At 37.6% G+C, this 14,737-nt stretch overlaps 3 protein-coding genes and 1 pseudogene across 6 annotated transcripts in view; 1 reads left to right on the top strand and 3 right to left on the bottom strand.

Moving 5' to 3' along the window:
• LOC106960901 (zinc finger protein OZF-like) overlaps window positions 1-1,468 on the bottom strand; it is an 8,764-nt gene extending 7,296 nt beyond the window's left edge. The window contains exons 1-2 of one of the 3 annotated variants that reach the window (XM_015054287.1): window positions 1,101-1,468; window positions 727-865 (exon numbers count right to left, since the gene is read on the bottom strand). In XM_015054287.1, the coding sequence (XP_014909773.1) occupies window positions 727-844 (118 nt within the window). In that variant the 5' untranslated portion in view covers window positions 845-865; window positions 1,101-1,468. Of the gene's footprint in view, window positions 1-726 lie in introns of all 3 variants that reach the window. The other 2 variants (XM_015054286.1, XM_015054285.1) reach the window with 2 other exon arrangements.
• A 690-nt stretch (window positions 1,469-2,158) lies between these two features.
• LOC106960894 (gastrula zinc finger protein XlCGF17.1-like) lies at window positions 2,159-5,098 on the bottom strand (annotated as a pseudogene).
• Window positions 5,099-5,527: 429 nt separating this feature from the next.
• Window positions 5,528-9,239, bottom strand: LOC106960905 (zinc finger protein 599-like). Of its 2 annotated transcripts, none has more exons than XM_015054291.1 (3): window positions 9,039-9,239; window positions 8,375-8,496; window positions 5,528-7,493 (listed from the first exon to the last, which is right to left on the bottom strand). In XM_015054291.1, the coding sequence occupies exons 2-3, from the start codon at window positions 8,487-8,489 to the stop codon at window positions 6,283-6,285; spliced, it is 1,326 nt and encodes a 441-aa protein (XP_014909777.1). In that variant the 5' UTR covers window positions 8,490-8,496; window positions 9,039-9,239; the 3' UTR covers window positions 5,528-6,282. The 2 variants fall into 2 exon arrangements, with proteins under 2 accessions (XP_014909777.1, XP_014909779.1); XM_015054293.1 differs by lacking the exon at window positions 9,039-9,239 and adding an exon at window positions 8,597-8,704.
• Window positions 9,240-9,799: 560 nt separating this feature from the next.
• nploc4 (NPL4 homolog, ubiquitin recognition factor) overlaps window positions 9,800-14,737 on the top strand; it is a 16,845-nt gene continuing 11,907 nt past the window's right edge. The window contains exons 1-3 of the mRNA XM_015054271.1: window positions 9,800-9,970; window positions 10,604-10,684; window positions 14,247-14,356. Coding sequence (XP_014909757.1) covers window positions 9,956-9,970; window positions 10,604-10,684; window positions 14,247-14,356 — 206 coding nt within the window. The 5' untranslated portion in view covers window positions 9,800-9,955. The remainder of the gene's footprint in view (window positions 9,971-10,603; window positions 10,685-14,246; window positions 14,357-14,737) is intronic.

Genomic DNA, 14,737 nt, shown 5'->3' on the forward strand with positions numbered 1-14,737 from the left:
TAAATTATTAAAAAAAAAAGGGGAAACCTTGTTTTTTCCCACGGGCCCCAAAAAATTTTTAAAAATTTTTTTTTTTTTTTTTTTTTTTTTTTTTTTTTTAATAAATGCAATTATCTGAAAATTTACTTTGCTTTGTCTGATGAAGCATGCAAATTAGCTAAAACAGAAGAAATTTGGAAAATTTCAGAACACCACTTCCTTCATCTGGAGCAGTATATTGCAATATAATATGTGAACGCAGTAAAAATTGTCAAGCTAATTTATACCACAAGCAATCATTCAACACTAAATTTCAAAGGCATGAAACAATGTGGTTTTATTCAAATTGTGATGTGGTAAGTCCCAGTGAGATCCCTGCATCTCCTCCTACACAATGTCATTGAAAATTGATCTGAAATGTCAGTGCTGTATGTGTAATTTAGTGTTTTTCTTCTTAGTTGTATGATTCCCCCCCTTGGTATGTTTTATATTCCATTCTCTTATTTAAATTAACAGCCAAAATTAAACTTCAATTTCTTTTCTTTTGGTGACAAAGTGGTTAGAAGTCATATCTGATGTTAGATTATGGAAAAGGACCCATGATGAACCTGTTCAGAATGTACTCTGCCTGTGCTGAATTGACTGGTGGGATAACTACAGATTTATTATATTGGCTGGGGATTTGATGTTCGTTTAGACTCTTTTCCACAATTCAACAGCTGTTTTTTTTAATCATAGAAAACTTACTGATATCCTTGCTGTCTTGTGTTTCCTCCTCCAGTTCTGATGTGGATGCTGCAGGTATGGGAGACTCCAAGCTGGACCCTCCAGGTTCATCTGCTTCAACCTTCATCATCTCAGTCATCCTCGCTCCACCTGGGATTCCCTTTTACACAATATTTGTCTTCAGCCTAGGTCAAAGTTTCAGCCATAGAACCCGGATCTCCAGGGTTTTTTTTTTTTTTTACTGAAACTGGAATCAGACACCAATCGGCATCTGATTAAATTATATTAAGAGAAACTGTAGACTGTAGCAGAGCTGAAGCTGCAGTGTATAGTCTCATATCTTGGTCACTAGTTCTGGGTCCACTTCTAACTTTCTCCAGTCTCTCGATCCTCACCTGGATAACGACGTTAGAGGAGGTGTCCGCATACGGCGTGGTCTTCCCCACACAGTGTCACAAACTCGGAATATGTGGCTCTAAACCATGAACCTCTACAGACTTTCACGTTGGAAACACTGGTTAACTCCCTACTAGCTGCTTTAGCTCCACGGTGGCTAACAGTTCAGCCACTTTGCTAATAAAGGCTAAATACATTCTGAATAGGAAGCGTCAGCTACAGATGACCGGCGATTTAAAAACAAATGTTGAGGAAGGGTCCTCATGAAGACTTTCTGAGAGACAGACTGAGACATTCACAACAAACAATAAGACGTTTTCTCTGTCTGGACCTACCCAGTCAAGTTTTCATTTTTACATTCAGTAACTTCCTACATACTAACCAATGAATGACGAGTAAAGCGTTGACTCGAAGAACAATTTCCGCTTTCAAACATTAGATTTTCACAATAAAATAATTTAAACGAAATTATTTAACAGATATTTATATTGCGGCATAAGACTGATATGTTATTCCATGTGTCCATCTTTTTCATGTACATTTATGGGATCTCTCCAGGTATTCCGGCTTCCTCCCAGTCTGTGTGTGGCTGGTTGTTTGCCTTATTTGTCAACCTTGAAACCTGATGGATCCCATCTCTCACCTGCTGATTGTTGGAGATTGGCACCAGAACCAGGACAAACGTGTTAGATAACAGATGAATGGGTTTATATATATATATTCCGATAAAGTGCTTTCCTGATGAAAATTAAATTCCCTTTCCAGACTCACACTAGGATTTTAGTTTGATTGGCTAGGTGGATTTCTGTCACCTCAGGTGCTACAAACAACAAAAGTTTTTTGTTATTATTTATTTATTTATTTATTTACTTTTGATCAACCAAAAACACTCTTTAGTTTGGTAAATTTCATTTTTAAGTGTCTCCCTGTTGCCATCTTCTGGCAAAAAAAAGATTAAGTCTTGATGTTGTGGTGACATTTCTGTGTTCAGAAACAATAAATGAAACCAAAAGTTAGTGAAGAAAGTTCAAAACTGAACTTTTAATATGAAATTGCTTTATTTCAAAAAGTTTGACAACTCAAATCCACCACTCAAACTGCATACATGTACAAATGACAGAAAACACTGACAATACTGTAGAACAAACACTAGTTCAGATGTGTATCGCAAAACATTTTTGAACAAATGCTGAACTGAGCAGTTTCTATTGACTGTACGTTTCTTCAGACTATCATGGGATGTAAAACTCACACTACAAACACTGCAGCTGAAAGGTTTTTCTCCTGAGTGAGTACTCGTGTGCTGTAAGATATACTTTCGAGTATATTTTTAACCACATTCATTACAGGCATGCCTTCTTATTCCAGTGGCTATCTTCTGTTCTCTTAAATGAGTTGACACATGACACGTCAGATATGAATTTTCAGAAAACCTCTTATCACAATAGTCACAGAAAAACGGTTTCTCACCTGTGTGGTGTCTAATGTGTCTATTCAGATTTCCCTGGTGAGTGAAAGAAGCTCCACAATAACTGCAACCAAATGGTTTCCACCCTGTGTGGATTACAATGCGTCTGTGGAGATCACTACGAAGCCTGAAACATTTGTCACAGTTGCTGCAAGCAAATGGTTTTTCTCCTTTATGAATTATGTGGTTTTTCAGAGTTCCCCAAGTCAAATGTTTTACCACATTCCTCACACCAAAACCGTTTCTCACCTGTGTGAGAAAAACTGTGAAAAACAGTTTCTCACACAGTTTGTGAGAAACAAACTGTATGGTATGTCATGTGAGCCTTCAGACCATCTAAGTATCTAAATGTTTTACCACATTTATCACAAGGAAAAGGTTTTTCTCCAGTGTGGATCCTCATGTGACACTTAAGATTTTGTTGTTCACTGAATGCTTTGCCACAATCCCTTCAGTTAAAAGGTTTTTCTCCAGTGTGGATCCTCATGTGACTTTTAAGACTAGTTTGTTCCCTGAATGCTTTGCCACAGTCCTCACAAGCAAATGGTTTCTTATGAGTGTGTTGTCCTGAATGACATGTCAGATGTTTGAGAAATGACAGCCGGTATGTAAACCGTTTACAACACTGTGGGCAGCTGAAACGTTTCTTGCCAGTTTTACCTCCAACACTGCTGTTTACATCTGACTGAGACGCCCGGGTTTCTTTCCAACTTTCATCACCCTCTTTAGTTTCAGATCCACAACCTGAAAGATTGTCATGATAATCATTCATATAACTGATTTCAGTTTCAGAAGACTCTGAGGAATTTTCATCTGTATTTGAGTAATTGGATCTGATTTTCTATTTCGTTCTGGTCCTCCACAGTCCAGTTGACCATGTTCTGTTTTCATTGAGCTACTGGTTGAAGCTTCAGTTTCTCTGTCGTCTTCAGTTTTGATTTGACAGAGTTCTGAAAATTCAAATTTCTCTTCATGGTCAATCTTTACAGCGGACTTCTCTCCCTCCTGACTGAACCTCAGTTCTTCCTCTTCATTCTTGATTTGAAGGAGTTTTCGGTCCTGCTGGACCAATCTGGAGCTCCATACACCACAATCCTCATCTTTAACCACCAAAAGTTTCTGTTTATCTACAAGAGACACATGGATATAATCGTTAACCAGGATCATTTATAATCCCACAATTGTTTCTGTTGCACTAACTTTAGAAGTTTATGTCTCCCTCACTGATTAAACCAACCATAAATGAGTGAATCTGGGAAAAAACGTAAGGTTAGCAGGTTTTTCACACTGTTTTTTCCATAAACTGAAGCTAATATCTTTTTATCATTAAAAGACAAATACGAGGAACACGTTAATAGGTTGTTAACCAGGGGTTGAAACGGAACATTTCTGGTGCTGAGAAAATGTCCTTATCTACAAGTGTCTTGCACACTTTTCATTTCTAAAAAGTCGTATGACTAATTTTTCAGCATCATTCACCTACTCTAGTTAAAACAATAACTTTAAACCTGGACTAAATTATTGTCAATTATTAGCAGAATATTTAAAGCTAAGTTTTTGATTTGTGAAACCTTTATACGAGTTATGACACTTCATTAAAAGGTGGTTTCTTGGATCAGGGGTGGAAATTAAAAAGTTTCTCCACCAGCCACAGTGACTGTAGAGAACATTTTTTACCGGCCACTCAAACATTTCACCAGCCACTGTTTTTTTCTTTCAATTACAAACCCCACCAGTAAAGGCTAATTATATAAAATATATGATTTATTCTTAACTCTATAAAAACCCATTTACTGACAATAAGTTTACCATACACGTAATAATTTAACAGAAAGCATGGACACCTTAACAGGATTGTAGTGAAATAAGTTCATTTGAAGTAGTTACTACAGCAAACTTTAACTACACAACCCACATTTTGGCTACAACTCCCCCGATAGTAAAGATGTGTCTAGTCATTTATAAATGGTATCAATAGCTGTTTTCCACAAGGTTCAGCAGCTAATCTGAACTCTTCCTCAATCTGTCCCTGGTCTCTCTCAATCATCCTCCTCCGACGATAATAAAACCCCTGAATCGCCAATTCTCCCTCCTTCTCCGCTGCTGAATCTGCTTCAGCGGTCAGTTTGTGTGGTAAACATATCGGATAGTTTGACACATTTTTTCTGAATGGGCTTATATGCTTTTTAGCTTTTGTCGTAATTTTTCTGATCCGTATCTCTCGCTTTTCTTGGACTCCGGTTAGCAGCTAACCTTATAACAGTGTTTCTCAACCCTGGCGGGTGCTAATTTCCACCCCTGATTTGGATCACACGAGAACTGCTCCAGCTCCAAAACTACAACGCATAGAGACCTTGGTGTCGCCATCCACAAAGAGTAAAGATACTTCTATGACTTACGACAACATTTAATTTCCCTTTGGCATAAAGTATTTTTGTTGTTTTAATTATCCTCATATAGTTTTTTCTTCTTACCTGCCGTTTGGTCTCTACCAACAACCTGCTCCTCTCGGACACCGAGCAGCTCCATCTAATATAATTTTTTAAGTTGTTAAAACTGTGACAGCTGTCATGTTGAAATTTATATAAATTTAAAAGCATTTTAGAAAGTCACAAAATGTGACTTGAGAAAAAAAAATCAAGCCCACAATCAACATTGCATGTAATTCCCATCCTCTGATTCTGGTCGGCTACATCTTGATTGAAGAAAATTTGAAGCCACCAACTTACTTGTCACTTATTTAATTAACTGGTCTGATTAGATTTATATGATTTTATTTAACTTTCCTTTAGGATCAATAAAGTCTTTTTTAATTTGAATTCATATCATTTCTGGATTTGAATTGGATCTGTCTTTTATTTTGTCTTGAGATTACATTTGTTTTGAATTACCACTGAAACTGAATTAAATTAAACCTCCGAGGAGAAACAGCGACTCAATAAACACACACAACAAAAGTCCTTTTTAAGGCTTTATTAATTATCATCATTCCAGCCACAGTTTGTCCTCATCGCTTTAAGTACAGACCTTTTAACTAAATCATATGACAGATTTTCACCTATTCGTGTGTAAGAAAAAAAAAGTTACCACTGCATTGAACACATAATGTAAGAAACCATATAGAAAATATTTAATAAATTCTTACCCCATGACCTATAATCACTTATTCTGCATGTTTCAAGGACCTCCTTCTATGATAACAATAAAGTCAAAAGGTTTTCTGTCTTCAGTTTTTTTTTTTTTTTTAACAATGTGCTTTAATCCTAAAGTCTTATGAGAACAACTAAAGCAAGAATGGCAAAACATTTAGGGTAAAAACTGGTCAAATAAATGAATAACATCCTTCACAAGCAAATCAATCAATATCTTTGTTTACAATTTAAATTGAGATGTTTCTATTCAAAGACAAAGGATACATCTTCAAGACAAATAATGCAAGAAGCCATTGATTCTTTAAAAATTCAGATTTTGTCCTTTGTATAATTAAGTCTAGTTAATAATTATACTCAATTTCCCATAATTCTTTTCATTCTTTCATATTTGAACTTGGAAAAATATTAAATGACTGAAGTGTATGGTATATTACCAGACTTGTGCAGAACCTGAGGGCATACAATGGAGGTAATTCAGCAATAATCTTATCACTCAGCAAAAAGGTTCCCACAATTAAGCCCGTCCTAATATATTAACGAGGAAAGGCATCTGAGCAGTTTTTACTGGTTGTGAAATCTCTTTTCGTGTCTCTTTAAAGCGCTCTGCCACTTAAACATCAAACCGCAAACATCACAGCTGAAGTTTTTTTCTCTAGTGTGGGTGATCATGTGTCTTGTTACATGGCACTTGTGGATGAATCTTTTGCCACATTCGTCACAAGCAAAGTTCCTCGGTGCAGAGCTGGCTCTCTGTTCTCTCGAGTGAACCGGCATGTGACACTTCAAATCGGGCTTTCTGTAGAATCGTTTATCGCATATAGTGCAAGCAAACGGTTTCACGCCAGTGTGCCGTACAACATGTCTCTTCAAAGCTCCCTCTCGAGTAAATCTTTCTCCACAATGCTGGCAGCTAAAGGCTTTCACCCCTAAATGTGTTACTACGTGCGATTGAAGAAGGCTGCTCAGTCTGAAGCGTCTGTCGCAGAAGTTGCAGGCAAAAGGTTTTTCTCCTTTATGAATCGTCATGTGTTGGTTCAGATTTCCCCTCAAAGTGAACTTTTTACCACATTCGTCACATTGAAATGGTTTCTCTCCTTTGTGGTGGGCCATGTGGCGCTTAAGGTGGTACAGATAGTAAAATGGTTTACCACAATCGTCACACACAAATACTTTATTCTCACTGAGGACTTTTTCAGAATCTGAATTTTGCTCTATTTTAGAAAAGTTTGCATCATCCAAGCAGCTGGAGGAATTTCCTCCTGCCTGACGCGTCCTGGTCTCCTCCCAGTCTTCATCGCCGTCTTCCTGTTCAAATCCAGAACCTGACGGATTATCATCACATTCGTCATCATCGTTCTCACCACTGGCTTCAGTCTCAGAAGAGGTGGAAGCATTTTCATCGGTGTTTGGATTTAAATAGGTATTTCTGTCTGGTTCTGCTCCTCTGTGGTCCTCTCTGCCAACTTCTGTTCCCATCTGTTCAGGTGAGCAGCTGGTTAGAGATTCTGCCTCCCTGTTATCTTCTGATTTGATGTGTTGACGCTCTGATGAGAGAAGGTTCTCATGGTCGTCTTCAATTTTCACCGTAACAACAGTGAATGGAAAATCGGTGTTGTCGGGCTCTTCCTGATCAATAAGCAACTCTCCATCCGGGTTAGTCAACTTTTTCCAGTCTTCATTCTTCACCCGGAACAGCGTTGGATTCTGCTGGTCCAAACTAGAGCTCCACAGATCAGGAACCTCTTCCTTAACCACCAACATCTGCTGATCACCTTCAGGAGACACATGGATTTAAGGGTTAACTGGGATTTTGTAATGACAGAAATATGAATGTTGTAATAACTTTATAAACAAACAATGAGTGACTGAATTTGAATGTTGTGTTTAAGATATAAAAGTTTAGTCCTGCTGAAGTGGAAGAAGAGGAACAGTCAGAGTTAAAAGAGGAGTGATTCTTTGGTTTTATTCAGACAAACAGCTCTCTGGAAATATAAATGCATACAAACTGCTTTCAGAATCTACCCTGCAGCTCTTCCTGTTTTGCTGCATATCATTCATGCAGTGAGCTAGCTTACAAATATTCAAATTTACATAACTGCTCATCTCTGCAGCTGCTTATTTTAACTCTCCTGGACCCCAAAGAAAACCCAACTTAAGGCCCATCCTCACCCAAACAGGTTTCTGCAGAAAATTTGTAGCAATTATACAAATTAATTTTTTTCCAAGTTTAAAGCCTACTTCTACAATACAACAGAAAGGGCTTAAAATAAGAGTCTGACATTACTATTGCAACTAACTAGTGGGTAAAAATATAAATAGTCTTCTCATTGGATGCTAAAACCTAATGGATTTAATCAAATATTTTATTTGCCACAACAAAATAAAAATTATAATTATTTTTAGGCTTTTTACACATACTGGAGGAGTCCATTGAGGAACCCATAAGTGTAAGGCATTGCATGTTTCTTAGAATCAAATATTTACAGATAATTATGGTTTCTTTATCTTTCTAGTTAACAATGGCTGATGTTTCTGGGACTAACTGTAGCGCTTTTGACAAATTACTGGACATTTAGCCTCCAGGTGTTCATGCATTGGAAGTTTGCTTTTTTCTTTTACAAATTTCTGCTTAACTCAGACAGAAGATAGTCACCTTCATGTGAAGATCTGGTGGTTTCTTCGCCAAACACAGATGTTCTCTCCGCTGACTTTGAGATTCCACTGTTTTCCATCCAAACCCCTTTATCACATTGTGTATCAGCCGCCATCTTTCACCTGTTCAACAGGATAAAAAGTGAGATTTCAATCCAGAGTTAGGTAAACTTTAAATGAAACTGCTTTTTGTTAAAAATAATTTATTACATTTTTATCTTACTTATTCATCTAAAGAAGGTTGGTGGGTTGGGTCTTTTTAAAGGCTGATGTGAACATGAATAAAGTTAGTGAGAATTAAAATGGGCAACAATTTCTCTTAATAATTATAATCTAGTTAAAATTATGATTATTTACCTAACTATATGTGGACATAATAACTTGAGATATGCTTTTTACTTGTTCAGCTATTCTGTGTCCAGTTTAAATAATTTATTGCCTTAAATTTTTGATCATAGAGGGGAGCTGCTGGGACATTAAGAACAGGAAGAAATAAACCTCCTCACCCCATTCTGACACTGTAGTCAGCTTCCTCTGGACTCCACAGAAAAATAAAACAAGCATCAACTAAAAATGCGGGCAGTGCATTCAAACATATGATTCATCCAGAGAAGCTTTCTGACTTCTGGCTGAGTCAGTCAGCGTGGTTGTATCTGCAGACTCACCTGGAGAAGGACATTTTCTTTTCAATCATTTTCCGTCGTGCTTCTTTTTATCCATCTGCACTGCTTAACTTTGCAATGCTTCATTTCTTATGCCCTTTTCACTTGAATTGTCTTCATAACTCTAACTTTTTAGAGTTTTCTTCAGACAAGCCTTTTATGTTTACAGGTTTGCATTTCCAACAATATGGTGGATGTTCTCGCGATGCTTTATGGGTCACGTGTAACGTCGTTGTACTATGTTATAAATACATTATTTTTGGAGACGTTTCCTTTTTTAAAATCAAACATTGCCTTTTAATTATGGGCTGGGGAGTGGGAGGGGGAGTATTTTATTAGATTTTTTTTTCGATGGTCTGATAAGTAATCAGTTCGAAGACTTCAACTAAAAGTGGCTGAAGTGCGATTTTGATCCCATAACTGATTTGTAATGCATTTATTTTAATTATTTAAATGGTTTTATTTATTTTTTTTTCAAGAAACACACAATATATTTTGTGGGTTTTTTCTTTATTAAAATAATAGATTATTTTATTGATCTTTTGCCTAAAGAATGGAATAAATAGACACTTAGTTTTAGCCAAGAAAAGCATAAACTTTTGACATGAAAAGGTGTAGAAATGTTTACATATTAATTACAGTAGAAACAAATAATGTATGTTCAAATATGAAGGCCTGACTATTGATCAGATCATCAAACTACCCTAACTTGCCCTGATCAAGATGGCGGCATCGTCGATGCGGCTGAAGCGTAGCTACGCTGTGTTTTGGCATAAACCGTCGGGCACTTATGTGTGTAACACCGGTGTTTGAGCTGTGTGATGGAGTTTCGCTGACTGCTATTCAGTGACGCTTCGTGACTTTTGCAGTAACCGTGTCGCAGCGCAGCGTTGTCCACCTGGAGCTCCGAGCCGGGCGTCATGGGGGATAACATTGTAAGTATCTGGACGGCTTGGTGCGTTTAACGGCTAGAGTCCGGAGCGATGAGGCAGCAGAATTAGCTTCGTCAGCTAACCTTAGCACAGAGTGGCTGCGGCCTGCTCAGCTCACTGCCTAAACTTAGCTCATAGCTCCTCTTAGGACATCCGACTAAAAGAAATGACCGCTGTTTACATGAAAACTTCAAAGACTGATATATATATATTTTATAATAGAAACATACGAGTCACAGTTTTATGTATTTAGTCCCTTTAGTTGTACATTAGCAGGAATATCCTTGGTGGATTTAGAAGAGGCTAACTGATCTGTTGGTTTAAATTAAGCCAGCGCAGATGAACAGAAACAGAAATAGTGAAATTTAAGGACAATATCGTGTTTGTGACCAACATGTGGTTTCATGGCCATTAGTAGCATTAACGCCATTTTTTTTTTTGCACTGTCATTGTAGTCATAATGTTATTACTCCACTATACTGACGGGGAGAGAAGGAGAGAAAAGTCTATGCTTTACTGGCGACCAAGGGGAGACAAACTGACATGGGGGGCTTTAGTTCATAAACAATTGCAGATGCGTTTTAAAAATCAACATTGCACCAATAAGTGAATTAACCTCTATGTTTGATTATGCAGATAATCAGGGTGCAGTCCCCGGATGGGATGAAGAAAATCCCTTCCACCAAGAGGGAGACAGCGGCTACTTTTCTGAAAAAGGTACAGAGTGCAGATATAAAACAATCACATGTGTAGTGTGTTCTACTCTTTCAAGTCAAAAAAAGAAATGAGCCCTTACTGGATTTTACTCATTTACCTCAAACCAATGTGATTTTAAGCCACCCTTCATTGCCTTTCAGTCAGCGTAAACTGCATTTATTTATAGCATAAACTATAATTATCTCTTTTGCTGTAAAAGAATCCAACTTTTAACAGGGTTGCTGTTGTAATATTTGATTCAAAACGTAGACCTGAACATAAGAGTGAACAATTGCTACGTTTATTAAATTTAAGTAAGCATATTAAATAATACAGAGTGTAACAAGCTGATATGACACAGTTAATAAGAAGGGCTATTTGCAGCTGTTTTCTTAACAGATGTGCTAACAAGCAATGTAGTTTTGTTTCTAAGCATGACCTCATTGATAGTAATAGATGGACGTTCTTTAGGTTCCACTTCACAGCAAGAAGTGGGGCAGGAGCAAAGCTAATTTACACTATGCACAAATCACATAGAGACGTAATGGATAACTTCATTGGTTTTAAAAGGGGAGTTTTCTATTTTAAACCTAGTTACAGGTATTTAGCATTAACATGCAACAGCACACAGCATCACTCAGCAGTTTGTCTACACGAAGAGAAAACCAAGCAAAAAGCAGTTCTGGATTAATGTTCCTTTTTTCGCCAGTTCATTCTGGTTGATAAATTATTTCGGTTTCATTTACTCAACCGTCGTACATCAGGTGAAGCACTTTGGTTAATTATTTACAGAGATGAACAGAAAAACCTGGATTTATATTACAGTTTATTTGCGTATTATGGGACTGAGTAATGATTGGGCCAAAATATGACGGATTACAACCTCTGATCAAATCAAAGACACTGAGAAACTTCCTGCTGATAGGTATTATTTACTAGAATGATATAATCACATTACTGAACATTTTACTGTGAGTAGATGGTTAAAAAAATCACATTGAATCATCGGTGGTCATAGAAGTTATGAATGGTCTCCAAAGAGGTCATGAACCGACTCATGCTCAAGTGCGACAACACCTGCAAAGGTATTTTAAACTATATAATTTAAAAAGTTATGTTCGTCAGCTTGTTACAGGGCTGTTATTCCCTTGTGTGTAACTTAATTGATAAAAAATAACCTAACTAGCTGCCTTATTATGTTACTTTTGCACTAAGAGGATGATTATCAAAGAACTTCTGCAAGGATGAAAAGTCCACGCATGATCTCTTAACAGTTATGTGACTTGAATATGAAACATGCTCACAAGGTTTGTTAGGATTTGAGGATTTTGTCGGGAAAACTTACAGCAACTGTTATCTTTTGGTTTTACTGAAATCCTCTTTTAAGATGGTGGTTGGACTTAAAAGGGAGACAAATCGAAGATCTAAAGTCTGGTGACAGGATGCAACCAGCTTTTTAAGATTTTTTTTTTTAAAAAACCCACAGTTTGAAACTTTAATCCAAACAAGTTGTGTTTAGCTGGAAATGTAAACAAATGTCTATTGTATCAGATGAGACTGTTGCTTTCAGCCTTCTTAAGAAAACGGGTGGAGATAACGTAAGCAACAGAGCCAAGCCTCATGTAGCCTCGCCTTGACCTTCCTACGCAATTCTGCTTGATTCTCATCTGCCTTCACTGCTCCGTCTGAACTTTCTCCCATTGAAGTGAATTTCTCTGGTAGAATTTCAACCAATCAGCAAACCGAAGGAGAAGTTGTGAACAATGACGGAGATGAACAGAAAAACCTGGATTTATATTACAGTTTATTTGCGGATGCTGCTTTAGAATTAGCAGCAGAGAAAGTGACCGAAGCCGCTAGGTCCGTGTTGGCCACACTCTCAAATATTGATTTAATGTTAACAGCCACCTCGTTCGGCTCGAGACTTCTCTCTCTTCACAGTGGAGGATGGTTGTTTACAGCGCAGGAGGTTTTCTGTAAGTTTTAATAGCATCAAACCGGCGTATTCCATATGTCACAGGTAAAAGTTAGCGATTGGATAAAATTAAAAACCTCAATGGATGGTAATCGGGTGTGATCCTTGCATGAATTACTTTTTTGATGGTCTTTTGCAAACCAAGATTTAACTTTTATCAGAAAGATAAAACCCCACCAAGAAAAAGTATTGAAGAAACTCCACTTGTTTTCTTTTCTGGTATTTTTTGTATTTGCTTGTTGTTGTTGTTGTTGTTGTTGTTTTTTTCTTAATGCAGGAAGACTCATTTCAGGTCTGTCCTGCACCGCTCTTCTATAGGCCTCCAGTACTGACAAGTACCTTGTGGGGAAAAAAGTCCACTCTGTGTGCTGAATATTTCCACACTTTTCAACACAGTGGCTGGACAGGCTTTTTTTTCTTTCTTTCTTTTTAGCTCAGACATGACTTATTTGACCCTGAATCTGGGTTTGCTTGTTTCTCATTTTCCTTTTTTTTAAACCGCTCTCTAAAGTGCCTAGCAGAATAATTATAGCTGCGTTTGAAGCATTAACTTTGTAAAACCTAAAATAGATCAAGATGTTGCAGAGCGTTGCTGCAGCGCCTCATCAAAAATGCATGTATCTGGGATGCAGCAGGATGGTGTAGCCTTCAGATCGATGGGAGGAACGGGTTTCAATTTCTGCCGATCAGCTGCCAGATAAAACAAAACCGAACCTGTGAATGTGAGGCAGAGCAGAGACGGTGTCAGTTCTGCAGCTTCGATATCTACCGAACCCCTTGCACACTTTCTTGTAAAGATATTCAAATTGATTGTAAAACTTCTAATTAACTCATAATACATGTTAAGACATTTTTTTCTTGAAAGGATTTTTAGATTTTTTAGAAAAGGTTCAGTATCAAAGGTTCATCAGCTGTCGGACTTCAGTAACTCCTAAATAATCATCATCCAGTCGGTCTCCGCCTGACTTTCTGCTGTTCTACCTGTAATGGGATATACAGCAGGCCCTCTTGCACTCTGAGCTTCCTGTAGCTTCATCGGGTCAGAGCGGAGCGACTATTAACCAGCTGAGTGGCTCTCATCCCAGGAAGCTCTCTGCTAATCTGCTTTGACTGAGTGACTGATGTTTAGCCTTTACAGAACTAGTGGCATGATTTGTCATTGTTTGGAAAACGTTTAGAACGAGTCAAATCCAGGAGCCAAATCTGGCACAGCATAAGTTTCTAGAACAGGGGTGTCAAACTACCGTCCTCAATGGCCGCTCTCCTGCAGCTTTTAGATGTGCCAAAACACTGGAATGAAATGGCTTAATTACCTCCTTCTTGTACAGATAAGTTCTCCAGAGTCCTGCCAATGACCTAATTATTCTATTCAGGTGTGGTGCAGCAGAGGTATATGTAAAAGTTACAGGGCAGTGGCCCTCCAGGCCTGGAGTTTGACGCTTGTGCTCTAGAACAAGAGTCAGCAACAAGGTTTTCCAGAAAAAACCCTCAACTTTCAGAGCCACAAATGTTGAATGAAAATGAATTTGACACCTGTGTTTTAGAAGGTGAGACGTCAACAATTTAAACATTTCATATGCATGTAGTAACAGATATTGTCTCCCACAGGTGGCCAAAGAGTTTGGGTTCAATTCCAACGGGTTTTCTGTTTATATAAACCGCAACAAGACCGGAGAGGTTCTGTCCCAGAACAAGTCCCTCAACCTACTAAAGATCAAGTAAGTTCAAGGAAACTAAAGATCGAGAGCGTTTGCGTATCTCAGTTCAGCTCAAATTATTGAAAGATTTTTCTTCTAAAATGCCGCCATTAACATCTTTCACAATTATTTTTCTTAATTGTTTTTACAAAACAATGCGTCAGTATACATTTTTCTTCAAGAACTTAGAGTTCACTTGAATAAATGGAAAGTTAAAAAAATGTAGTAGTTAAACCAAATAAAAAAAGGTCTGGCTATTTTATGAGCGTGACTTCGGCACATTGAAGCTGCAGAATATGTCTAATATATTCTGCAGCCCTATTTAGTTTCCTTTTTTAAAGATTTTGTAGAGTTTATATGGTAAATCCACTTAAAATGACGAGCCGTCATTTTAAGTGGATT

This window comes from Poecilia latipinna, unplaced genomic scaffold (assembly GCF_001443285.1).
Source record: "Poecilia latipinna isolate Pla-1442-1.1 unplaced genomic scaffold, P_latipinna-1.0 Scaffold1242, whole genome shotgun sequence".
In the NCBI taxonomy this organism is placed as follows: domain Eukaryota; kingdom Metazoa; phylum Chordata; class Actinopteri; order Cyprinodontiformes; family Poeciliidae; genus Poecilia; species Poecilia latipinna.

Excerpts from the sequence above, each read along its gene's own strand:
- LOC106960905 (XM_015054291.1), bottom strand. The coding sequence starts at position 8,489 with ATGGCGGCTGATACACAATGTGATAAAGGGGTTTGGATGGAAAACAGT. Across the intron at positions 7,494-8,374 it reads CACCAGATCTTCACATGAAG|GTGATCAGCAGATGTTGGTG; the intron begins GTGACTATCTTC and ends TGTCTCCTGAAG.